This window comes from Colossoma macropomum, unplaced genomic scaffold (assembly GCF_904425465.1).
Source record: "Colossoma macropomum unplaced genomic scaffold, Colossoma_macropomum, whole genome shotgun sequence".
Taxonomy (NCBI): domain Eukaryota; kingdom Metazoa; phylum Chordata; class Actinopteri; order Characiformes; family Serrasalmidae; genus Colossoma; species Colossoma macropomum.
In genome coordinates, this window is record NW_023494790.1 from 14186500 (window position 1) to 14213682 (window position 27183).

The window sequence follows — 27183 nt, forward strand, 5'->3', positions numbered from 1 at the left end:
CTTGCTGAAAAAGATATAGTCTAGATGGCAGCATCCTGCTCCAAAATGTGTATGTACCTCTCAGCATTAATAATGCTTTCACAGATGTGCAAGTTACCCATGCCATTCGGACTAACACACCCCCCGTACCATGACAGATGCCGGCTTTTGAACTTTGCTTTGGCAACAGTTATCCTGGGGAACACAATGTCCATTATTTCCAAAAACAATTTGAAAGGTGGACTCATGAGACCACAGCACACATTTCCACTTTGCATCAGTCCATCTCAGATGAGCTTAAGCCCAGAGAAATCAGCGGCGTTTATGGATGTTGTTGACATATGGCTTTGACTTTGTATAGTAGAGTCTTCACTTGCATTTGTAGATGCAGCGAAAAACTGTATCCTGACAAGCGTTTTCCAAAGTATGTCCAAGCCCATGTGTTTATATTCATTACAGAAGCATATCACAGTGCCATCTGAGGGATTAAATGTCTCAGGAATTCAGTACTGGTTTTCAGCCCTACCCTTTACGCACAGGGATTTCTCCAGATTTTCTGAATCTTTTAATAATGTTATGGACTGTAGATGGTGAAATCCCTAAATTCCTTGCAGTTGTGTTTTGAGAAACATTCTTAAAGTTTTGGAATATTTGCTCATGCAATTTTTTGCAAAGTGGCGACTGAGCCTGTTGGGATGTTGCTTTTATACCCAGTCATGATAGCATCACCTTTTACCTATTCATATGTTTACTCCTGGAAAGTTCCAAAACAGGTGTTGATCATTCCACAAACCTCCCAGTCTCACGTTGCCTCTATCCCAACTTTTTTGGAATGTGTTGCAGGCATCAAATTTGGAATTAGTGAATATTTGCAAAAATCAATGAAGCTGATAAGGTAAAATATTAAATATCTCTTCTTTGTGCTGTTAGCAACTTATTGGTGCATGTTGTCTGAGATTTCACTGGGTAATGCAGTTCTGAGGGCCATTGTTAAAATTCTTAATTTCTTTCTCAAAATCAGCTTTTCTCGAAATTCAGAACCAAAAATGGCAGCTTTGAGAATACTTGCATTTATGAAATATTATGTTCATTCCTAACCCCATTCTTAAGGGTTACAGAAAGATTTTATAATAAACTGTTAAAGATTAGATTTGTGCTAGATTACTTAGCAAATTTTAGGAAATATGTGAAATTCCCCTTTAAATTTGGCATTTTTCTGCTAATTCTAGTGCAAAATTTGTTGAACATAACATAAAATATAAAATGTGGCATAACTTCTTGCACCCCCAAATGTTAAAATCAGCAAATGAACATTAATTGTGCATTAAAATGTGCATGTTCTCTGTAGAAGATGTGAACTTTTCACTTAGAAAATCAATATAAGCAATCTTACCAAGATCGCAAAAGCCTTTGCATATTACTGTACTATTGTAGGGTGGCGCAGTGGGTAGCGCTGTCGCCTCACAGCAAGAATGGCCTGGGTTCGATTCCCGGCCGGGCGACCAGGGTCCTTTCTGTGTGGAGTTTGCATGATCTCCCCGCGTCTGCGTGGGTTTCCTCCGGGTACTCCGGTTTCCTCCCACAGTCCAAAAACATGCAGTCAGGCCGATTGGACGTGCTAAAATTGCCCCTAGGTGTGAGTGTGTGTGTGTGACTGTGTATGTCTGTCTGTCTGCCCTGCGATGGACTGGCGACCTGTCCAGGGTGTATCCTGCCTTCCGCCCAATGACAGCTGGGATAGGCTCCAGCACCCCACCGCGACCCAGTAGGATAAGCGGTTTAGATGATGTATGTATGTATGTACTATTGTATGTAAAAGTACAAAAGAAATTGGTTTAATACATAAAATTAAGGGTGATATAAACTTAAATGCCAGGCACAAGCTAATAACACTCTGCGTAGCTCTATGTAAGATTAGTGAATATATTAGCACTTTTTTAAAAACAAATTCTGAGTGTGGTACAACGTATAATGGGAGATATGGGTCCTTGCACAGGAATGTATTTACATATTTATAGGCAGTTTCATCTTACATTGATATGAATTTGCAAAAAAAATAAAACATAAAATGTGACAGTCTTCGACATTTGTAGTACTTTGGGGACTAAAAGGAAATGTAAGGAGTCTTACATTCGGACAAGTAATGTGCAGCATTTAACATTCTAAACTTCATTAGCTCCATTCCCAATTTCAAGTATGAAAGCAGACCTTTTGAGAGTTTGAACACAATTTATTTTAAGCTTAAATAATTAATTCAATCATCCAGTGTATGTTTTGTCATACGCTTGTTATCAGATGGATCAATGAATGCCTGAAGGTGATCTCGTTTGATTATACTCAACATAAGGAAATATTTCACCAAAACCCAAATAAAAATGCCCCTCGAGACCACAGCAGCCTTGAAACCTAGTAAAACACTGCTAGAATGATTACAAATTATTGGCTTACAGAAAGACCTTTACATCTTAGAACCAATACACATAAGAACAGTTAAAAGTTTACAGCGTGCCAGTCGACATGATACATTCGCTCCACCTCTCCGGCTTCAGGCCTGTCTGTGACTGCATAGCATAGGAAACCTTTAGCTGCGTGTAGGGACACAGTGAATCCTTATGAAGTGGTACATGAATCGTGTCCATTCACTCTCCCTTTGAGTCTGACGGTGCAGTGGTGTCTTTAGAAAACAATATTAGTGACAAACGGCAGGGCTATGAGCACACAGAATGTCCTCGTTATGTGGTTTAAAAAGAAATCAAAAATAAAGTGAATCACATGCATCAAAATATTAGTACTCTGAGGAAATCTTTCAACAGGACTACAGCTACGCAGATTCCGTCACCATTATTGAGAGTTGCAGTAGGTTTAAAAGAAAAGTCCGCTGTTAAAACCAAGCAAGCCTGTTCTCGTAAAAACATTTTTTTTTCTGTGAATAATTACACAAATACATGTGGAGTTACACCCAAGCTTTTCCTTAAAGTTTAAATCAGTATCAGCATTTCATTTCATTCATTTTATTTAAACGCACTTTGCAAATCTCTGTTGCCAGTGCATTCACAATTTTGTGAGCTACTTCTCTTTAGAATTTATACAGTTTTGATTTATGTACAAGATCTCCAAAAACAGCATTATACAGCCCGACATTATGGGTCCGAGAAGAAAAAAATGTAAGGCGAGTGGAGAAGGTGATTTTAAAAAAAAGTGTCCCTAGGTTTCTGTCAGTCCACGATGCTCTTTTTCATTTTGTTTTTTTTTTTTTTTACCATCTTTGGTCATGGAATTGCTTGGGTGCCATTGCTTTGCGTGTGGCACTCCTCCCACATTCGGCGCAGAAGAAGCATCACACCGATGGCGGTCTCGCGGCACCGATTGGGTGTCCTGTGCCACTGACAGAAAGAATGAGTTTTTTTTTCATGCTCATGCGAAATCAAAAAAAGTCCTCTTCCTGAAAACCATGCGTTTATGTGAAAGCTGAACACAATCCCCCATCCACTGATCTTCTGCTGTTGCGTTTCCAGTGATCTCATTCCCAGGAAAACAATTATGAAACAAGTGCAGATCTGCAACCAAGAAACAGAAGATCAGAAAGTCAGTCTAATGGTACAGCACACAACTGCCTTTCACACGACTGTACATACAGTTCTGTGCAGAAGTCTTAAGCTTGTGTGATCACTACAATCCTAACAGATTTTTAAAACGGAGAGCATCACAAAGTAAAACTCAGCCTTTCCTTGTCTTCATGACGTGCGCACTTTAGACAGTAAGGCAAAGAGAGAGTATAAAACGCACAAACTGTTTCGGCTATGAATAAGAACTCAACATCCCAGAGCTCCCCTGTTAAAACATGATATAAACTAAGCTAAACTGAACCAGACCTGTTTGTTCCTCCATGAGTCAAGAAGAGAAAAACTGTGGACAAAATTGTGGTTGAGAAATGCTGATACCACAGTGAGAGCTGGTGAATATTTCACTGCAACCTGTCAGCTGACTTAACATTTTAAAGTGGCTGCATTAACATCTGGATCCATACATTATAAACATCATAAAGGCTCGTATTTGCTTGTGTTCAACAAGCAGCTCCTCTGTCTCTGTGGTCCTAGTTCTCTCACTGGCTGTTGCTTCCAGTTACGTCTTTAGCCATCTCGCACTACAGCACAAAAATTTAAACGTTTGAATATATCAGAAGGCTCATTCCAGAGATAAAGTCTGACTCGTTTCTTCTTCCACAGTCCCAGATCATCCGCACCGTAAATCATTTCTGATCGAGCTCCCGACTTGTAAAATTTCTTCAGATCATGAAATTTGCTGGAAGGGTTGCCCAGGGTTAAAATCAGCCCAAAAATGGTGTAGTGTAGGCCCAGCTATAGGCACTTGTTTAAGAAGCCGTAGCAGTAAGCAGTGATTTTGTATGCGTGAGTTTGTTAGCTTAACCATTTCTAAAGCTCTTCTTGAGGAAGTCCAGTATTTACATATTTATCATCCAAAACCTGGCTTCGCTAATCAATACATCACTCAATAAAAGCAGGTGTACTGCTGATGGAATTTAAAAGGAAACCTGTTTGCCTGCAAAATCCCTCCATAATTAAATCGCTGAGATGTGAACAAAGTCATTCAGAGTGTTGTGACTTGCAAAAATGTTTTAAAACAGGGGTGGCAAACTCCAGTCTTGGAAGGCCAGAGTCCTGCACAGTGTGGTGATTTTCCTACTCAGACACACCTGATTCTATTCTGAATGCTAAGGTTTAGTGGGTGTCTTAACAGCAGAAAAATCACTAAACTGTGCTGGACAGTGGCCCTCCAGAACCACAGCTCACCATCCCTGTTCTGGAGAAACTTACTGACTGATAGTGGTAAATCTAAAAAAATAATTTTTTCAGTACTATTTTGCCTGACAATGACCTACATGTGCATTGTCGCTATGAATGTATTTTAAAACAATAAAATAATATGACTAAACTTTTATCTCAAAACTATCACAAAACAATGTCTCAGGCATCAGACAACTTAATCAGTGTAATCTGAAGTAATCATTTCATCTAATAACTTTCTGTGAGAAAGCTTCAGACGTTTGGTTCCTATCACTACTACAGTAAAGAAATCTGAGTCAGCAAGTTTCTCTAGAATGAAGCGTTTCACATTAAAAAACTCTGAATGACTGTTTATTCGTAACCATTTCATATAACAGCTTTCTGTGCAAGAGCTTTTAGAGGCGTTCAGATGTCTGGTTCCCGTCACCACCACTGTGAACAAATCTGACTCTGCAATTTTATCTAGAATGGATCATTTCACATCAAACAACTCTGGATTTTTCAAAACAATTTCAAAAATTGGTAGAATTCTCCTTTAACTAGCAAGTGCTAGCAAAAACAAGCTAAACTAAAAAAAAGCTGTTTTCCTGTTTATTGCGCTGGTTTTGATCAGTGAAACTATTCAGGCTATTCAGTGACTACTGTCACCAAAGGCCTGCCTTTCTTTTGATCTGATTAGTCAGCACAAGGCCCATGACATTGGACAGTCGTCCACTTCGAACTTTTTCATCTCAGGACGCATGAACACAAGGCTCAGCCTGCAAAACAGTTAGCAAATTCCATCTCTCCCATTGATAACAACAGAAAAAGGGCACTTCAGTACAATTTGAACCCCTCCCTTAATGGCTGGTTGCATGGTGAGCTCACAGAATTTAGAGGCCTTCAAAACATTCTCTAGTGATCAGCTCACTGTGGCATTAGAGAACAATGGGGCAGCCTGTTCAGCTGTGTCTGCATGTTATCAGTGAGAGCGCATTTCAATTGTGCTGGGAGAGAAAAGAATTGTTAAGATGCACATTTCTTTTGTGGCCAGCTTGTGGCGTTTTTTGGTAACTGGCATCAGTGTCCTGTAGCTCTTCCAATTTGTAGAGCTCTGGACGTTTACTTACCATGTTGAACACGCGGCTGTTACGACTGACCCTTTTTCTCTCTTAGTCTCCCTTCTTTCTTCTTTCCCTTGGTTTCCTCTGCGACCTGGAGCAGAGAAACATAGAGGGGAATTAGATGATGAAACTGCTCCACAAATCGCTCCATCCATGGCTGTCCATGAAATGTCCTGCAAAAAAACAGCGTACCCTGGAGCTTGTGAGAACCCTGGGAAACAACAAAACGCACTGAATCACTCAAGCAAGCACAAGTGATGAGTCAGACTACTAAGCACTGTGTTAAATGCTACGCTGTCAAATAGCCAGTCAGGAAACATATGCACTTTCAGAGCACAGCCACATCCCTGTTTAACTCGCAGTGTGCCAGTGACACGCACAAGCACTTTCAACCCAGGCGCAAGTCACTGCACACGTTGCCGACCTCAGGGTGCTCCCTAGTGGGCCCCTCCTCTTCTTCCTCAGCCCTAGAGGCCTGCTTGGAGCGCCTGCCTTTCTTCCTCCTGCCCTTCTCCTCCGTTCCAGCCACACGCCGCACCACTTTCCGGATGACCTGAGAGAGGGGGCAACAGTCACGCTGCACAACACACGTCTTGCACTCACACACATAAGGATGCATGCAGGGCTGGTGCCACTGTTTTGAGCTCTCATTCTGTTTTTGTAGAGAGCCCACCCTTCAAACTGCATTCATGAGAATAAGGTTGATTTCCTAGTTGAGCTGTGCAGACCCGTTACCTCACATGACATTGCTGCATTGCTTGACATACCTTTTTAAGCTGTTGCCTGTGTTTGGATTTAGGTTAAAGTCTAATTATAGCCCTTTTTACTGTTAAGGTTTGGGGATGTAGATCAGGCTGAGAAAATATTGAAATCTAAAAGAAAGGTTCCGTGAAAAGTCTAATATACAGTTTTCCACTTACCCCAGATGTAGTCAATCAGCCAAGACATGTTCTGTCAATCAGCCAAGACATGTTGTTTTTTTAGTTTAAGACTGGAGCTATAAGGCTAACATTGCTAACAAACACTAGGATTCAATAGTCAACCAAATCTTCTATTTGGCTACATTCCCAAAACTTCTCTCAATTCACTCAACCACATCCAGCTCATTAAGTTTGCTCAACTTTTGTTTGTCAAGATGGATTAGGACAGTTCTGTGAACTACAAAAGCACTCGCTGCGTACCTGAATGCTAGGAGTTTTATTAGTATTATCATTTTGTTTTATATTAATATTTTTTAATAGTTTTCTTAAAGGGCATATAAAATCACTGTAGACAAAACAAACTGAAATGTACCCACTTTTTTGTAGCAGAAAACAAAAGAACTCTATAACATGGAGGAGATGGAAACAGATTCATGTCCTCAATTCCCACACCATCCCACCTCAACACATTTTCCCTGCCATTTTTATAAGAACTAACCAGCTGCCACAGGGGGTATTGTTGGAGCTCACTAGAATATATAACAGCGCCCTGTTTTGTGGATGTACAACTTGATTGACAGGCAAGTCCTTGTTCTGATTGGTTGAATGTTAATGTTATTTTTCATTCCATTTTGTGTACATCAGCAATGTGTGCACTGAGCTGCTGCCTTACTCCATTTACACATGCAGCAGTGAGCTGTTCTAGGAGTTGCCCACTGTAGGGAACTCTGTCAGAAACAGAATTTTTCTCACTTAAGTACAGTTTAATGTTTAGCCACCATTCAAACCAAATAGATTTTCAAGGATTTAATGCACTGAAACCTTCACATCCAGTACTGTTCTGTATTTAACACTGAGAACGTAGGAGGATGCAGAGAAAAAATTAATTGATTTGTTAAGTAGTGGATCATTTTTCTTGTAGCCAGTGTGACTATAGCCAGAGTGTAGCCTTCTCTGGCACAAGTGGAAACTGCCCAAGATAACGAAAATGAATGTAGTACATTCTCAGTTTTAAATCATTTTAAAAATCAACATTTACTGATAATTTTGTCTCAGTTTACTAAATTTTGTCTCAATTTATCATCTCTGTCTTAAAAATCACTGACTGTCCACTTTAAGTAGCAATGTTATTGCCATAGTATGTCCCTTTTACTGATTTTTTTTTTAAATGACTTTGTGGTCTGCACTATTTTATTTACTTTCCTTCACTGTAAATACCACAGTTTTGTGTCAGTGTTTAGTAATGTTGTTGGCATACTGCTGTTTCTTTAATGTTTTAACATTAACATTTGGTTATAATATAGCTAGTCTATTAAACTGCACTGCATCTCAGTAAGGCTTGAAGAAAGGCAGTGTTGAATTTCTTTTGCACCCTTGCCTAATTAATCCTGTCACCGGGCCTGGGTGGATGGATGGACAGATATGTAGAGGTGTGGTGTGGTGTTATGGGAGGGGTGTGAGGTTACTTTTCTGGTGACAATGTTGCCATCTTCATCTGTGAACTGCTCCTCTGTCACTGACTCGCCAGGAATGTTTTTAGCCTGATCGCCCTATAGATAGAGATGTATAAAAGAGACTTACTCACCTATGAGTAAGCACACACAAGCACACGCAGCTACAATCTCACACTTCTTGGTAGTAGTCACAAGCAGCTCCATGAAGCATCACACAAGCTTGATCTGCTGGAATTTCCAGGGGTAATTTCCACCACTGGCTTGTAAATAGTTTGGCATGTGATATATCATCAAATAAATGATCTGAAAATCTGAGTCCATTGAAAAGACAGTGATGGAAAGGCCTAGAGTCATTTAAGCCAGCTGGGTTTAAGGGGACACTCCGGCCAAAATGAGAAGTGTAACCATTGCTACATCTGTTACTGTTGCTCACTTACATCCCTCAGTAGTCTCTACAGCATGAGTTTCCAGTTTAAGACTAGGAAAATCCCCTTCTGATGATGTATGTTGAGAGTAGGAGGAACATTTGAAAACTTCAAGTGGATGTTTAGGGGCTGTTTTGAAATGTCTTTTTTTCTGTTAGCTGGTGAATGTAGCCATAAAAGCTAATTATACTGCTTGGAAGCCTAATATCTTATCGCAGCCATATAACTGTAGTAACTTTATTCAAATCATCACTACATGTGATAATAGACCACTCAAGTGACAGTAATGACATCAGAAATGGAGGACAACAAGCTAAAAGTTGAAGCTAGCAAGGTAGCTTGAAAACCAACTTTTCAGCTTTTTTTTCAGTTATTTTTGTTTGTATTTACCCTGTATTTTGATATTACGTCATATATTCTTATTTATGTACAGCACATTGGTCAAAGGTTATTGTTTTAAAAGTGCTTTATTAATAAAATGCACTTACTTTCTTATAGTTTGGCTCTTTTTCTCTGGCTGAAAGGGTAAAAAAATATGTTTTCCATTTTGTTTCATAGCTGAGGTAAGAGTTACATTAATGCTTGGATGAAATGTGATCAACATACTAAAGGCTAAGTGCTGACCATGGCAACTAGAAACTAATAACTCACAACAACTGTGAACTATAGTTACAAGGATCATACATGTATTAACAACAGTTAGTAAATGATGCTGCATTTATGCCGCCTACAGCACACATTAAAATATCAAATGGCCTGTAAGTTAGTTTCTCCTGAACATGCGAACGTGCAGCAGGAAGCGGAGCTAAACCCCTTCTTGTTCAACACAGCCATTCATACAAAGAATAATAAGAGTACATAACTATCAAGTGTTTTCCATGTGCTGGATGTTATGTGTAACTCATCTATACACACTAGGACAAAAAGCTTTGGCATTTGGCTTGTGATTAAATTCAGTATTTAAAAATCTTCTTGTGGCAGTTTTTAGTAAGGATCTCTTGAATTGGTGAGTAGAGTGCAGAGCTTTTTTGTATTTATGGAAGCAAATGTGTAAATTGAATGAAGTTAAGATTAAATGAAGTGTAAACATCAAACATCATATTTTTTCTGTACTCCCAATGTCACCCCATGGGGAGTTTGGAAACCACTGTATTAGTCTATAGACTGGCTGGCTAGACTAGCAGTCAGGACTGGTTGACACCACAGAGGTTCCCAAAGTATGATGTATTAATTCACTGACAAACAAATTGGTGCACTGAAGAATGAAATCATGAACATGATATAAAATTCAGAATTCTGCCAAACTGATGAGGCTGAGGGATATAATGCTGTGCTACTAAACAAAGCATAACAGCCTTTAAAGTTTTGGGCCGGAATGCCCCTTAAATGCTAGACGTACAGTGGTAAAAAGGGTGTCATGGCATACATGTTGAAATGCAGTCAGTCAAACTTCAGAAACAGCGAAGACGGTAACTAAGAAAGGACTCTAAGATCCCATTTACACCTGGTCACTTCATGCGTCTTGAGTATCAGGATTATATCTGATATAAGACCAAGCCACATAAAAATGCAAGTGTGAACACACCTGAGGTAAGACACATTTAAAACAGAGACAGATCTGATCACTCATACCACTTCAGGAGGTGATCTGAGACGCAAACTAGAAAAGCTAGTTCATGCATTTATTACTTCAAGGCTAGATTACTGTAATGCCCCGCTGTCTGGATGACCCAGCAAAAGCCTTAACAAGCTTCAGCTAGTCCAGAACGCTGCAGCCAGAGTCCTCACAAGAACCAGAAAGTTTCACCATATCAGCCCAGTTCTATCAACCCTACATTGGTTACCAGTTAAATTTCGGATTGACTATAAAATTCTATTACTGACCTATAAAGCTCTAAACGGACTCGCCCCTCAGTACCTGAGTGAACTCCTCTCCTACTATGAACCATCACACTTACTTAGATCACAAGGTGCTGGCTTACTATTAGTACTTAGAATTAATAAAGTTACATCAGGGGGGAGAGCCTTCTCATACAAAGCCCCATCAGCTTTGGAATAATCTTCCAGTTAACGTTCGGGACTCAGACACAGCCTCAGTCTTTAAGTCTAGGCTAAAAACGTACTTGTATAGTCAAGCCTTTGGTAATTAGTTCTTCCTTGTCAGATCCAGACCTGACGGAGTCTCTACTGCTCTTTTAATACTGTAATCGGTGATCAGTCACTCAGTACAGAACTAACTCTCTGTGTGTTTTCTTTGCCGAGTTGAATAGCTGCCCATCCTGTGCGTCTGATGCTGTTGCCTCGCCTGCCTTGATCGGGTGCCCACTGCTCGCCACTACACTATCAAGTGTAAATGCGTGTGGCTAAAATCTTATTAGGAAACAATCCAGAAACTAGTCATATGACGTGGCCAGGTGTAAATGGTTTCTATGAGTTTTAGAAAGGTGTCACATATCATTTTCAAAAGGTTTCAATGGCAGCAATTCAATAATGCATACACAAAGCATCAAAACCATTAAAAGGGCAAAACAGAATAATGAAAATACAAAAGGAGATTAAAAAGAAGAAAGAATAAGAGAAGTGGTATCTACAACGCAAATCTTGGGGCAGAGGCATTATTACAGAGAAGCTGTCACTCCATGCCCATACATATAGGCACACACACACACACACACCATAGCACACCCGGCACTAGTACCACCGGATACCTTCAGAATCACCCTTCTCCGATACACCCTGGTAGTGACTGTCTGTTCCTCATCAGAGCTGGAGTCATTGTCTCTATGCGCTCCCTGCTAAAGGCAATTTAGCACATTTCAGCAGTCCCACAACAGTTATTCCTCATATGGACTGAGTTTAACCAATCACAGCTGCAAACAGCCTTCATCAGGGTAGCATTCAACCAGGACTGCAAAATTTAAAGGCAACAGTTCAGCCAAAAATCTAGTCTGTGTAGTTAATCAACCAAGATATGTTTGGTGTCCGAAGCCAACAAGTAACAGAAGCTTAAGGCTCAATTGTTGGTGTCTCACAAACAGCATGCCTACATCACCAAACTTCAATCTCAAACAGACTTTCTGACATTGCATGACATTCTGTCATCTAGACAAATGGACCAAAGTATGTTGCATAGACAAAAACAGTAGTAGCAGCAATGAAGCTTGAACTTTGACTGTACTTTTGTCTAACTTTGGACACCAAACAAGTCTTCTCTGAGCAACTTTACAAATATATGTACCCCTGTTGCATATTTTAATGATTTTCTAAGTGATTCATTCAGCAAATAAACCCTAACTGTGCACTAAATTGTGCAGAACAGTGTTCTTTGTAAAGGATGGTTTAACTTATTTTCACTTTAATAAATCAATAAAACATGTAATTTAACCAGGGGCACCCAAACTAAATTTAGGGAAATTACACCTTTGGTCAATTCATCACTTTAAATTAGCTCACGCTGAGATGAATCATTTTTCTGTAATGAATGGAATAGTTGAAAGAGGCTAACAAACCACACAGTTTCGAGAACTGCATCACGTAGGTTTACAAGCATACAGTGGCCTCAAAATGTATTTGGATCATTTGTGCCATACTTGAAAATGTATTACGTTCACTGTGTTAGGACACAATATATCAAACAAAGTGACATTTATTTTAAACAGACAATTCCAAGACCTTTGAAAAGGTGGATGTTGTGTTTCAGATACGTATGCACTAAATAAGCGTGTTAAAATTGTGATCTCAATTTGTTACCCATTGTAAACTGATTCAAGAACAGTGACGACTCTGTAGACTGCAGCACTGTGACTATAAAACGCGAACCATGGTGGGCACATCACAGACGTTTTGTTCCACGAGAGCACAGCTAACTGAAGGGCATTTTAGATCTGAAGTGGTAACCACAAAGCAGTGGCTATGTGCAGCAGGCTTTCTGCATTGACTGTTGCGTGAACAACGGCAGAAGGGCTTACTGTGAGCTGCATTACTGTGGACTTAAGTTTACCATGAGCTGTGTGCCACTAGATGCAAGCACTCGCATTCTGCTTTGCTGCTGTGCCGCATGGCTTTTGTTATCAAGCAGCTGGTTTCTGTTTGGTCTGTTTTACGAAAAGGATTTTCACAACTATTCTGGTTATTTATTTATTTATTTATTTATTTGTTTTCAAATTGATTTAAATGATACTTCATGAAGCAATTTTTATAGATTTATTTATGCTTGTAATAACTTCATCTCTGGGCTGCTGCTTATACATGTAGCAAGATTTACAATGTAGAAATTTAGTAAATATACATAATGTGCTTCACCAAATTCTTTTGTTGAAGTATTGTTAAAGTCAGAATCATGATCTCAGTTTAGTGGAACTAATTCCCATTTAATTGAGGCCTAATTTCAGACCGTAATCCTGCTAAAAAATCCCCTGCTGTCGTTTGAGCAGTTCTTGTTTTTTGAGTTCTTAAGGTGTCCAATTGTGCCCAGACTGGTTTTGGTAAGAACAAATGATACACATGAGTGTTTATAAGGGCAATTAACGGACTATGCTTGTAAAATGCAAATCCCATTACTTGTTTTATAAGACTACTCATGGCGTGGCTTGCACTAGCCGCCCAGTTTAGTTCAGGTGGAGAGGATGTAAGATCTTTGCTTTAGGCTACAAGATTCGTAGATGACTAAATACCTGTAGTTATGGATCCTTACTGTACCTTATTCCATTGCAATTCTATATTTTTCTTTAAAGTTGCACTGACTCTCGCCCTGCCTTGCCCTGTCCATGCACTCTATTTTAAAACATTATGCTATTAAATGTTACACGTATGCCCCTTTTTCCAGGGAAAGGTGTGCCTTTAAAACTGATGTAAGGAGCACAATTGGGCCAAAAGAACATTGTTGTATCATTGAGGGCACATTTACATTGATGCAAGGTACCCTTTTTTGTGACAATGTATAGGCTTCAATGTGTATTTTAAGCCAATAAAGTGGTAAATAAGTGGTTAAATAATTAAACCAACTGCAACATGTCCACCTCTGTGCTTGGTGCATTCTGGTTGGAATTCTTCTCCAGCATCTACCATCAATTTGATGTTGTGCTAAAATAGATTTCTAGGAAACACATTTTGTAAAAATGAAATAACCTAAAAAACTTCACTAACATTTACCAATAGTTAAAGTATCCAAAAACTTTCTGGGGCCATTGTACATTACTGGTACAGTCTGAGGTTCTTCTTATGATCTCTGTGGAGTGAAACTCAAAAACACAGTACCTGGGCTTTAGGCTCTGCAGTGCCCTCCTCCTTGGTGCTCGACCCAGCTGTGCTGTCCTCTGCAGCCTCTCTGCTCATGTCTTCTCTCCCAGAGTCCTTCTCAACTTTGCCCTTAAACTTGATGGATGGCTCCTGGGCCTCAGGCAGTGAGCCAGCTTGGGCTTGGTGCTCAGGATGTTCCCCATTCTGCTTTTCGGCTTGCAGCTCATGGACAGAGGACGTGGTCTTTTGGCTAAACATAGATTAGAGGCTATGTCACTACAGTGTTCACTGGTGCCCAACCTTCTGACCTGAGTTGATTGGTAATAGATAGCAAATTGAGCTACTGTGTTTTCCATAGACAAAGGAGATTTGACAGGCCTCACCTGCTCTCTTTCTGCCTTTGCAGTCCTTGACCTGAAGCTGACGTCTCCTTGTTAGCGCTGGAAGCTTCGCTTTGCAACCCTGCAATTGAAGACATCTCTTTTTCTGCCTGTTCCACTTGAGATAGAATATCTTGCACTCTTTCCTCAGTTATCTCCACATCCTCTGAGCTTTCCTCCAACTTAATGTTGTCCAAAAGAGACTTGAGCTTCTCCTGGGTCATTTCCCCTTCTCCTTCCTCAAAACCAGACCAGCCACTCTCTCGCAGCCCAGAGACCTCTGGTTGAGTCACTGCGGGTTGGGTGAACACTTCTGAATCTTTGGATGCTTCCTCGCCGTCCTGGGCTTCCGAAAAGGCCATCGAATCGCGGCTGACCTCTGCGTCGTCTTCAGTCGAGCCCCCCTCTCGACTGCAGGATTCTCTGCCTCCCAAAGAAGTGTCCTCAGCTACAACAGTAGGGGGTGCTGTGCTGGACGCAGCTGCGTCCATGGAGGTGGTGGGTAAGGACAATTCACTGGGTCTAATGGGGGCTCTACTGGGCGAGACTACACTACCGTCTTCACTAAAGAAATCATCCTTTTGGAGAGGGGTGGGGGGTTCATAGATCAACTCTGTGGGACTCTGCAGCTCCAGATCGATGCTGTGGTAACCTGAGTGACACAACACAGTGGGACTGAGGTGGACGCACCTACTACACAAACAAATAGAAGGGGAGGCAAAGATGCAGGGAGATGTAACAATAATGAAGCAGGCATAATGATGTTGAAATTAAAGTGGATTAAATGGGGAAGGAGTTATGGCAAAAATTAACCAAATTATCTCTTTTTACCACCCTGTATTTATTTACTTCCCTGTCCAAATGGCCAGTAATTTCAAATGATTAATTTTTTCAGGGAGATATTTTTGAGGAGATTAGACATATTCATATATATATATATATATATACACAAGTGTATTATAGATAATACACTTGCGCAAGGAAGGGGAAATGACACTCCTAACAATTGTGCAAGACCTGATAGACCACCAAAACTGTCACTTTCAGATAAAGCTTTCATCTTTGAGAGAAAATCAAGCTCCACTCTTGCTTTGGATTTGAAAAAGTACATGTTTCTGTTCATCCTTCCACTGTGAGAAGACGACTCAACGCTATGAGTCTGAAAGGATGTGTAGCTGTCAAGAAAATCTGAAAGCAAGTCTTCTGAAAAAGACAGAAGCTGCAATAAAGGCAAAGAGTGGACAAAGTAACTACTGAAAAATCAAAGACTTGTACTTAATAGCTGTTTTGACTGGAAATTAGATAAAAGAAGGGTGGTCTCTGACTTTTCCACAGAACTAAACCTCTACTGACATTTTGTATGTGGTAGGCTACTGTAGCCTGCTTCATAAGTTGACCTGGTTCTAACACGTAAAACTTTAAATATAAAGTTCAGTAACAGAAGGGTCCTGATATAAATGGAAGGGAAACGATGATAAGGAAGTAACACACAGAATCCCATGACTGGAACACTGAGGAACAGATAACACAGACACAGATGTAGCAGGTAATGCCTCAGTCGAAGTAGACAGAGAACTGGTAAAAGAAGTAAGGAAATCAGGGACGATCAAGGGCGCTGGGGTGCAGAGAGTGGAGAAAAAAAAAGTAAGAAAGATGATATGTGAAGATGATAATGCAGGGTTACTGATGAATATTAGTACATTGAAACTTCTAATGCAGAGTTAGCAATGCTGTGAGCTGAGCTAGCAGTGAGTAAAGAACTGTAGCTGGAGTTAGCATTTTAAGCGCAGCTACAGACTCTAGGTAGGCAAGAGAGGTTGCAGCAGCTATGCTAAAAAGGTTGCCCCCCCAGCAAGGGGAGCAGCAGTAGGAAGGCAGAGGTGTCACTGTGGGAGTGGCCTTGTGGCTAGGAAGAGCAGCAGGTCTGGTTTTGCAGAAAGAGGCGCTCTAGCAGGAAGGTTCTGAGGCTGGGACACTAGAGAACTATGCAGCTCTACAGGCATCAACAAAGCAGACATTCCATTTTGCCATGCTATCAGAACAGCTGGGTGTGATCATAAAACTGTAGTATTGCTGTTTTTGTTGAAAAAGAACAAAAGGAACATTAGCCCAAAGCAACCATGCTGCATGGAAGCAGTGTAATTATCATTGTTATGTTTTTATGTATCTAATCATTTAAGAAAAATTCATACACAGTGTTGCAGAAAACATGTGCCACCAATTCTGCAAATATGTTTTGCCTAAAATGCTGGAAATACATATAAACATAATGTTTATATCAATAAAGCATAAACCAAATCTTAAGCCCATCTTAACATATCAGTTTATAAGGCCAGAATGAAAAGTACTGTCCATGTGCTGTGCCATGTGCTGAATAGTTAGGCCGAATGTTTTCATCACTCAGAGATGGGATTAAGTTTCGATTGGCAAAGGCTCATGATAGTCATAGCTGCATGCCTTATTGCTTTACAAACATGTACAATCCATACAGTTAAACACACAGCAGAATCACACTGCCCATCACTGGTTAAAGTCACACCAGGATGAATTGGACGATCAAATGTAGTCAGCAGTTTGCCAATGAATTTAGAGCTCAGTCGAGATTGGAATTTAGGTTTTAATTTAGAGCAATAAGTGTTTAGCCTTTATGATTTTCTACTTCTAGAAAGGTTGTAGAAAGAAACAAAAAAAGAAATAGAGGTCAGCTAGATGGGGCTAAACTTTACCATCAGTCTGATCCCGGAAAACTGCGTTATCATCTGCAAAACACCTTGTGCCTGAAATGTTACCATAGTCAAATATTGGCCCTTCCAGCAATGTCACAATATCCATCCGATTGATCTTTGTCAGCGCTGCAGTTAAGGCATCCGCTAAAGAAGGAGAAAAAGAAGACAGACGGTAGCAGTTCAGACTGGAACTTCAGTTCAATAATGGCGTAAAAGAAGAAAAAGCTTCTGTGAAATGCCTTGGTAGATTGAGAAAATTCCACAATAACTGAAGATGATAAAAGTCTTTCAAATTGCCAGTAGTTGGTGCTCTGAGAGGCAGGCCCAAGTCTTTTGCCCATGCAGTAACACTGAATGATACACTAGAGAGGAGGTATCAGCCCACAGTTGTAGACTAAGTCTGGGGGTTCTCAACTTTTTCCGCCTCAAGGCCCAACTAATTATCACTAGAAAGCACAAAAGCCAACAGGAAAACTGAACGATACTGAACAAGCAGAGAACAGCACTACCTAATTTTCCCTTGTTTTTGAATATTATTTTAAATGTGCAGAGCAAAATATCAAGCAAGAGACAAAAAACAGACAAAGCTGCTTCATGTGCTGTTGTTGCAGGGCTTGTTAATATCTGGCTTCTTATTAATATAGACCCAAGGACCACCAAAGGCTGCTTTAATGCCCACTTGTGGTTCGCAGCCCAGTAGTTAAGCAACTGGTAGAGTAGTATTAGGACAATTGTTTTCCAGGGTTTCTACATGTTTACAGGTTGTTTTCTAGTACATTTTATTTTATTTGAAGTAAGGTCTACGTTAATTTATCTTGCGCCTGCTCTCTCCCCTGAGTATAGCCTAATATGTGTACAACAAATGTGGTCCTACTAACTGTTCGCCATGGACAAAATAAAAAGAAAAGGAAACTGTTTAAAATTGCTAATGAGTCAGGGATGTCTTCATTGTGGACCTGGTCACTACATCAGATAAACACACTGGTCACGTACAGAGTTTGCAATAGTTTACTGAGCTATGATAGCAGGAGGACTGGCGCTTTGTCACCTAAAGCTTGGCTTTTAGATAAGTGTGTAAAGGTTTCTTAGTTAACTCAAATGCTTAGTAACAAAGCAAAGTCAAACTGTGTCTACGATAATCTCTGTTGGGGTGTGTGAGCAGGTTCAGGTCAGATTCGGGTTTCAGGTTTAGCAGTACCACACAGGCCTTGTTGGATCAGGTCTCAAAGTCTCAGGCTTCAATTTCATGCCCATGTGGGCCTCTATTTTGTACCGATTTGTGTTCTCTTACTAGAGTTGCCACTGATCTGTGTTGTTAGAGTTGGGACAAGTACCTCGTCCTAAAACAGGCATCTAGACAGAGTATTGAACACACCTTACTACATATTAGCTATTAAAATGGCAAAAGGGACACTCACTTGTGGCATTTTTACCATCTCTGCTAACCCATTTCTTTAACAGCATGAAACTCTGAGTCGTCAGTGAGTTGGGGTTCTCCACACGGATGTGATTTATCTCATCAACCGAGAAATCCATTTCCCTGGCCAGCTCTGCAACACATTAAAAATAGATTAGCAATCTCTCCCCCAGATACATGTACGTAATACTGCAGTGCAGGCAGGTCGGGAGACTGCAGATGGCACTCCCTACTGTTCACAGCGAGGGCCATGCTGAGCACACTGTACCAGACAAAACCAGCCATATTTACCCAAAACAAAGACATGCTGCAGTAAACAGCATTCTCAAATGCTCATTTGTGATACTCAATCGCGTCTAAATTATTCAGACAGAAAGAAACTGTGATATAAATTTAAGTGAGCTTCTCAGTCAAAGAGGTAATGTTTCACCTCCAGGTGGTGATATTTCCTAGGTTTCCTTCTCTTACCAGTCCAGCTCAGGCCAAGATGATCAGCCACTATAGCCATACGCAGGTCTGTCCTCTCACAAGGACTGTGAGGGCCTGTGAGTAGAAAATAGTAAATCAAAACTTCACAGAAGTTGCAAAGAATGTACTTTAAAAGTCAATAAATATAAAAGGCTTTGCCATTTTCTGGCCAAAATTTTGTGCAAAAAATACATTTGAAAATTGGAAAAATTATGGAATATTTTTTGCTGAAAGAATTAAAAGATTTAAACGTTGGATGTGTTGACCAGAAAAGAGCATAAACATATTGTTTCAAAGGCAGTAGGTTATTTATTTGTCAGTGGTGTTGAGAGGTTAGAGTTGTGAAAATGCATCCTACCAATCAGGTAATTCCTCTCACAATAAAAATAAAAAAAGCTCACCAGAGACAGAACAAGTACAAAACCCACAAAGAATAAAAAAAAGACATGCGGGCACCCTTGGTGCTGTGCTAAGACTGCATAAACTCTTATAATCTACTACAGACTCCTTAGCACTCCACAAAGGCGAGGAACCGGTCCAGTGTCCAGCACCCCGCTCACAACAGCATGCTGCAGTTAAGCTGACTACATCATATAGAGTGATATCGGAAATCGGAATCAGAGACACAAGAGTACACAAAGAGAAAGATGATAGAATGATAGAAATGACATCTACAGTAAGGTCACGCCACAGGCAATCACAACGGTTCATGCAACTAAAATCATACAAGTGGAAAATTTTTACAAACTAGGCTCGATATCCACGCCGGGGGCCACTTGAGGCCCAGCACCCTGACTGCCTTCACTTCCACCAGTCCTTTTACTTCTCCTCCTCTTCCTGTCTCTGCCGGCCTGCTCAACCTCTGCTCTCACGTCTCTAGCAGACCTGGATGTACTGGAGGGCTGTGACGCTTCTGACAAAGAGGTGTTCCTGGATGTGCTGCTTTCTTCGTCCTTATCATCTGCCTGCATCTTTTTCTCTTCACTGGAAAGGTGGTCCACATGCTTTACTGTTTCACTAGTCTTTGAATTAGTGCTTTTCCCAACATTCTGCAACTGCTCCTGTCTAGTCTTACATCCTGAAGCACTGGAAGAACCTTTGCCAACATTCTGCAACTGCTCTTGTCTAGTCTTACTTCTGGATGTGCTGGAAGAACCCTTGGCAACATTTTGTAACTGTGTCTGCCTAGTCTTACTTTTTGAAGTGCTGGAAGAACCCATCCTTGATGTAACTTGAACAGGTGGTTTGTGCTGTGCTCTGCTTTTCTCTTTCACTAATGTGCTGGCCCTGCCTTTTCCAATCAAGGAAGAGGAAAGAGGAACCTTTTTAACCTCCAACATTGGGATTCTAGATATCGGCCTCATATTTAGAAATGCATTTAATCTTTTACTGCCTAGGGATTTGATTTCCTTGTCTGGTCTCTGTAAAATCACACTCGCACTTCTACAGTCTTGCACTGAATGTGCTCTTACTGGCAGCCTAGACTTTGGTGGCTTTGTTTTAACATCCTTGCATGGTGAAACTACATCTGGGTCGCTCCTAGCACAAGCCTCTCTAACATTAACTGAGTCTGTTTTAAGTGAATCCTTAAGATTATTCGTATGCTCAGAAGAGCTGTGCTTAGAGTTTGAGTCCTGATTCTGTTCTACAGAACTGTACTGTATGTAATTAGTTTCAAAACTTGAGGCTTCTAGGATACTATTATTGCAGTTCTCTGTCTGGAGGCATCTTCTCTGATCTGCCTTTGAGTCTGTCCTTTGCTTGCATTGGCTTTCTGTGCTTGTTTCTGGTCTCATTTCTTGTGAAGCTTCTGAACTTTTAAGTTTAGAACTGTCCCAGTCCACATACACCAAATCCTTTTTCTCACCAGAAGCAGCTTTGACTCCTATCTTAAAAGAGGAACACAAATTAGAACTGACTTCTGAATATGAGGGTGGCTCCATAATGTTGTCGTGAGATGGAGTGTCCGAGCGGTCAGTGCAAATCTGTATTACGCTGTATGACAGTACTGTGTTTTCATCCATTTTAACCTGTGCTCGATCTACTGTCTGTGGCTGTGAGGTGACTACACCTGGTTTTCTGACCCCTTCCCTTATATCCCCTGATCTCCCTCCATATATATGCTCACCAATCTGAAAAAACTGGAGCCTCTCTTCAACAAAATCCCGCTTGCTCATGTCAATCGCACCACTGCGGGTCATCTCAAACATCTTCCCTTCGTGGAAGGGGAAAGGGTTAGGTTCGCTAGTCGGCGTGCTTTCATCAGTTGGAGTTCTTGCGGGGGTCGTGTCAGGGGTAGTCGTTTGAGACTTGTCATCAACAGCTAGCCCAAAAGGCTTGGGCTCATCATCTTTAATCCTTGCATCAACAACTTCATCATCTCCTCCTCTACTTGGCCAAGGATCAAAGTCCAAGCCTTTCGTTGCAACAGTTTTGAAAGGGGTGTTGAACTCTTCCTCTAGTTTGTAGCTAAAGTAAGTGTCTGACAATCCCTCTTGCCTTGACTGTTTTTTGTCCTTTTCATCGTCTTTTTTATTTTCTGTTTTTTTAACAGAAGAATCACTCTTTGTTTTTACTTTTTTGTACTCCTCGGTGGGTGATTCCTCCTCAATTACTTCAAGTTTACTTTGGCTGAAAGAACGGTCACTAGGCCTAAGCATACTTTCCGATGCCCAAATGTCCTTTCTGTTGTCGCTGGAAAAGCCAAATGGTTTTATATCATTTACATCATTGAGTCCATCATCCTCATCTTGAAAGTCATATCCATCTAAAGAATCAATCTCTGTGGCATCTGTGTCATGAGAGAACTCAGCAGTTGTTGCTATCGAGCAGTCTGTAATAGACTGATCATTGCCATTTTGTTCATAGTCGTAATCCTCTATTTTTCCATTGCCATTCATTCCAGGTTCTTTATGGTTCCCGTTCTTGTCATGCTTTTTGGGTTTGGGTTCCTTCTCATCTTGCTCATGGTCATCAAGCTTGAAAGTATATTTCTTTACCGGAATGGGTTGAAAGACTGATTCATCTTCACTTGAGTCACTGTCATTAGCTCCTGGGGGCACAGGGGAAGGAGGTTGGACTCTAATTATGGGCTCAGCAAGCAGATGCTTATCATGTTCCTCCTGGAGGTTCACCTCCATCATATCAGTCTCAGCCTCTGAGGAAGGAGAGGATCCTTTTTTCTCAGGTTGTGATGAATCAGAATCCAAGGGAGGGGGAGGAGGAAACTCAATGTATGCAACTCGCTTGTCTTTACTTGCCTGCTCAGTGTCGTGACTCCCACTGGCTGGCTCAGCAACAAAAACTTTTTCCGGGACAAGTTCCTTGAATGAGCTTGCTTTACCTTGCTCCGAATCCTCTGATTCCTCTGAGACCTCAGCAATTGGGCTAGCAATGCCTGGTATGAATGCCATGAAAGAGTCAGGGGTTCTAGAGGTCAGGTCGTAACTGACTTCCTCACTACTGGGGGTTTCTGGTGTCATTGGACTTTTACCAGAACTATCAAGAAAAGATATTTGTTCCAGTGTGTCATCTTCTGGGCTACCCTGAGGGGATGTCGGCTGCCTCTGTTTCACTGCATAAATTGTTCGGCTCTCTGAACTGACCATTTTTTTCACAGATCCATTTTGTCCGCCTACAGAATCTTTCTCACCTTGTTTTCCTACTTGTACACTTACGTAAACTGGTAATGTTTTCAGTCCTTTAAAACTTTCTCTAGTTGTAACCACAGATACCTTTTCCACTGGACCTGTGTCACTTGAGCTTGGATCTCTCAAAGTACTAACCTCAAAAGAATCCTGAGATTTCTTTGTTGCAGTTTCTTCCCTGGAGAGTTCTGAGCGACCCTGAACTCTTGGTTTAGCTAGTGTAGGGATATGTGATGGGCTCTTTTCTGATTGTTTGAGTACTGTGTCTTGTTTCCATCTCTTTGTTTGATCAGTGTCTGGGACACTCGTTCTCACAGGAATTTGTGATTCTGTCCTTTTTTTAAGACCCTTCATCTGTGATTCATCACTGTCTATATGATCCTTTTTGATTATCAAAGCTGATTTCATCTCCTTAACAGTTGATTCAGTTTTCAAATGTTGGCCCTTGATGTCAACTCTGCTACTAATATCTTTTGAGTAGTCATGGATTTGTTTCTTATCACTTTCTCTAGTTTTGATCTCATCGGCCTCATCAATCTTTTTGTTTGTCTCAGCTTCTGATTCAGTAACTTGTTCAGATTGTTTCTTTTTTTTACAGGTGCTATCTGAAATGGTGTCTAGTTTTTCTGATACTTTCTCACTTGGTTCTTTTGAGGATGCAACACCAAATGTACTACTATAGAAACCTTGACCAGAGGCTACCTTACTTCTCTCACTATCTTCAACCTTTTTCTGAGGCTTCCCTTCTTCGGTAGAATCAGTTTTGGGAGTCTTTGATCCAGCAAAAAGCTGGTATACAGGTAACTTACTTTCTTGAAGTTTTTTAACAGGCGGTTTAGACTGCGTAATTGGAACACTTCTGTCTTGCTTTTGGGCCTCTGCTTCAAATTTTAGCCGAACAGAACTCACTTTGGAAGTTTTCATTTGAACTGAAGGAGAAGTTTCACCCTGCTTTGCCTGCTGAAAAGCATTTTCCTGTTTTGATCTCTCCTCATCTAAGCGTGTCTGAACACGCCTTTCTGGGCTGCTCGGCAAACTAGCACTTTTTCTTTCATTCATGCTGCCAAACATTTTCTGCCTTCCTTTACCCCACTCCTCAGAGCCCATTTCGTTCTTTTGCTTTGTTTTCTCAGGACTGCTGCACACTGAGCTTGGACCTGACCGTGTCTCTCTCGAGTCTCTGATGGGTGGCTTTTTCTCAGGGGACTGAAGCTCATCATTGAGCTTTTCTGTTTTGTCTCGGAAAAACTGTGAAACCTCACTTAGTTTTTCTTCAGCCTCTTTAACAGTGCGATCAACACGATCTTCATATATAAGTTTCTCCCTATTTCTATCTTGCCTATCTTGGGTGAAACGCATCCAGACTGCATGTTTGGGGCTACCAGGCTCTGTGGTGTAGTGCAACACTGTCAGTTTATCATACTGATCATCTTTATGAGTGAATTTACCTGCTTTGTCTGATGTGTCCCTTGCTGACCTCAAAATGTGTTCTTTCTTGGGGCCAGATACCTTTTCTCCATAATACCCTTCTGCTACATGCACCTCAGGGGTCATGTCACGTCCCTGGTTTGTCACAGAGTCCTCAGTATCAGAATGTGATATGTCAAATTTTTCAGAAAGGAGCATTTTCTCAGCAAATCTGTAAGACTCTCCCCTTAACTCAGATAATTCATCGTCATGATACTCAATGGAGTGCTGGGTCAGGAGTTTAAAAGCTTTATACGAGTCATCAGCAATAAGTTGAGCTGAACTGGGACGACTGTCCTCCTCTTGGGACACCGGTGTATTGACTCTGGAAGTTTCCAAGAAAGAGGGCAGCGCTTCCTCAGCAAGCTCCTCCTCTTCCTGCAGAGCCTCATAGTCACCCTCGACCCTATCAGGGAGTTCCCTTAGACTACGGCTGCCTTTGCACACATAGTCTGGGTGTTTCTTTGTTTCTCTGATTATTACTTCTGTTGGATCTGTTGTGTTGCCCTTTTCTATGTGAACCTCAATTATTCTTTCAACTTTAGGTTTTGTGTCCTTATCAAGAAACCGTGGGGTTAATTCATCCCCCTTTATTGAATCCTGACCAGCCTTGTGTTCAAATAAACCAGCCAATTCTTTTGACGGGTCTCTGCCTGACTGGAAAGCTTTCATTATGTCTCGAACTGACATAGTTTCTTCAATCCTCTCTGAGCCTCCCTCTTTTAGCTGGGGTTTGTGGTAGACCATTCTAGTTGTAGTAGTTATGTGAGTTTCCTCTTTCAGACGCATGCTTTTGCTCACTAGGGAGTCTTCTTCAGAATTAACTTTCATCTGGAAAGCCTTTACTTTATCCTTGATAGAGCCAGCTGTTGGCTCAGGTTCAATGCAAGCCGGTGACTTCAAGGCTGCTGCTTCTTCCATTAGGGGCTCACAAGGCTCCTCAGGGTGTTCATAGCTCCTAATGACATGAACAACCTCTGTTCTGGTTTCTGTTATAACTGGGGGAATGGGTACATCTGTAAAGAGGGGTTTGGGCCCTGTGCTCTCTGCACTTTGAGGAGCTGAGGGTGTTTTTTCACTTCTGGTTTCAAAACCACTGTCTGAGAGTGGGCTTTTATCCTGCTCATGGGAAAAATCATCAGGAGATTCCAAAATGGCATCTGTACCACTATAGGAATCAGCTAATTTGCATAAGTCCTTCTCTGAAGGAGAGGAGCGCATGCCTGGAGGTGGCATTTTGAGCTTATGCTCAGGTTTCAGTGTGCGTTTCTGTTTTTCCTCTCCCTCTTTCATTTCATCATATTTGCTCTTTACACCAGCAATTTTTGAAAGTGAGCTAGCACCAATGTCGTTCATTAAGTAGTCAACAACCTTGGCTAAATTGAGATCTTTGTCTTGCACCGACTGTGGTCTAACTGGGAGTGTGGGTTCAAATGTAGGAAGAGATCTCAGGACACTTTGCTGAGCCTCTTCTATTTCATCTTTGGAGAACTCCTCCCATTCATCCTCAGAAGCCTTGTCCTTTGTTTCACTCAGAACATCTTTGGTGAGGATTTCACTAACTTTCACAAGATCTTCTTTAACTTTTTCGACAAGACTAAAAGGTTCCTCGTCATCCATTTTTGATTCTTTGGAAGCCTGAGACTGATAGGTTTTAGTTACAGGAGGGGAATCAGTTTGTAGTATGGCAGTCATTCTAATCAGATCTTCTTTCATATCTGCCACATCTCTCAAAATTTCTTGACTGGATGACAACTGTGAGGCAGTGGCTGCTTTAAATGCTGCGGAAGGGATGAAGAGTGGGGGTTTTGAGGGTTTCGATCTGGGAGTAGAGGATGGTGTTTGAGCGTATGTCTGAGGTGTAATTGTTATTTTGTCTGGTGCTTTCATTTCTTGAGGCTCAGGGAGAACATTCACTAGGGAGAACACTGGGACAGTCATAGAAGTACATGATACAGGGGTGCTGGAGGAAGCTGGTCTAAGAGAGGCATAAACTGAATTTGATACATTTGACCTTAATGGAGATGACATGGATTTTAGTGTGTCATAGCCTGATGCAGAGCAGGCATTGAGAGTTTTTTCAGCCTCACTGAAGGCTGTGCTTGCACTAGAGGTGGCTGTTTGTGTTGTAGCTTGTATCCTCTCCTGCAAACTGCAAGTTCCTCCTGAGAACAGACGGGATGATGAAGAAGAGGAAGGTGGATATCTGAGCGGTGAAACAGATCCATTAAGTAGTGCTGTTTCAGTGGAGACAACAGCATGCTTTGCTGGTGAAGTGAGTGATGATAGAATTGTTCCCTTAGAAATTGGAGCTCCATCTGCAGTAGTTTTGAGAGTTGACAGACTTGATATGGTTCTAATGGGGGATGCTACTGCAGTGGCTGAGGAGGTAAAAGTTGATTTGATTGACAAGGCAGATGTGTACAAATTTGCAGTTGATTTTGGAGATTCAGGTGGGGTCACTGTGGTAAAGGTTCTATCAAGTATGGATCCAGGCGATGACACAGAAATAGGTCTTGAAGACATTGAAGCCACAAGTCCCTTAATGGACAAAGGATCTGTACTGGTTTTAAGAGATGAAGATATGAGACCAGTAGAAACTGGAACAGGGTACTGGGCTTGCTGAATAACAGTCTTTATGGGAGATGAGATAGATCTGTAAGTTCTAATGGGTGATGCTATGTCGCTAACAGACTTAACAGGAGAAGCATTTGTGGTTCCCAGGGTGGACTTGAGTGGAGAAGCTGAGGATATTGACCAGACTGACTTTAGTGGCGAAGCAGATGGCGTGTTGGAAGGTGAGCTTGAGAGGGAACCCAGTCCACATTTTGTTTGCCCAGGGATGGTAACAGGAGCAGTCGACCATGCCTGGTAAGATCTTGTTGAAAAGACAGGTTTGTGAGCGTAACCAGCAGGCAGTGTTCTTGTTGTACTTCGTTCAACTGTTTCTTTAAACAGACAAATGAAAATCCAACACAAAATCAACAAAAAATGGTTGAGAAACAGAGAGACCAGAGGGAAAAAATTGGTCAGTGGTGCTTGTATCATAGAAGAAGGAAGAGCAATGCTTTTATGGTGGTGTGAAATGGGCTGGATGATGAAGAAGGATAAAAAAAAAAGAAGAAAAGAAACAAAACCTGTGATCCATGGTCCA

The 27183-nt window shown here is 41.2% G+C and overlaps 1 protein-coding gene across 33 annotated transcripts in view; it reads right to left on the reverse strand.

The window, feature by feature from the left end:
- Positions 1-2188: 2188 nt before the first annotated feature.
- The window catches only part of ank3b (ankyrin 3b), a 236278-nt gene continuing 211283 nt past the window's right edge, over positions 2189-27183 (reverse strand). For 14 of the 33 annotated variants that reach the window (XM_036572225.1, XM_036572236.1, XM_036572232.1 and 11 more), the window contains 11 exons: positions 21044-26977; positions 18916-18990; positions 18449-18580; positions 17031-17174; positions 14308-14956; positions 13943-14174; positions 11362-11481; positions 8274-8357; positions 6312-6440; positions 5894-5978; positions 2189-3536 (listed from right to left, as the gene is read on the reverse strand). In XM_036572225.1, coding sequence (XP_036428118.1) covers positions 5913-5978; positions 6312-6440; positions 8274-8357; positions 11362-11481; positions 13943-14174; positions 14308-14956; positions 17031-17174; positions 18449-18580; positions 18916-18990; positions 21044-26977 — 7565 coding nt within the window. In that variant the 3' untranslated portion in view covers positions 2189-3536; positions 5894-5912. The remainder of the gene's footprint in view (positions 3537-5893; positions 5979-6311; positions 6441-8273; positions 8358-11361; positions 11482-13942; positions 14175-14307; positions 14957-17030; positions 17175-18448; positions 18581-18915; positions 18991-21043; positions 26978-27183) is intronic. The other 19 variants (XM_036572252.1, XM_036572251.1, XM_036572247.1 and 16 more) reach the window with 12 other exon arrangements.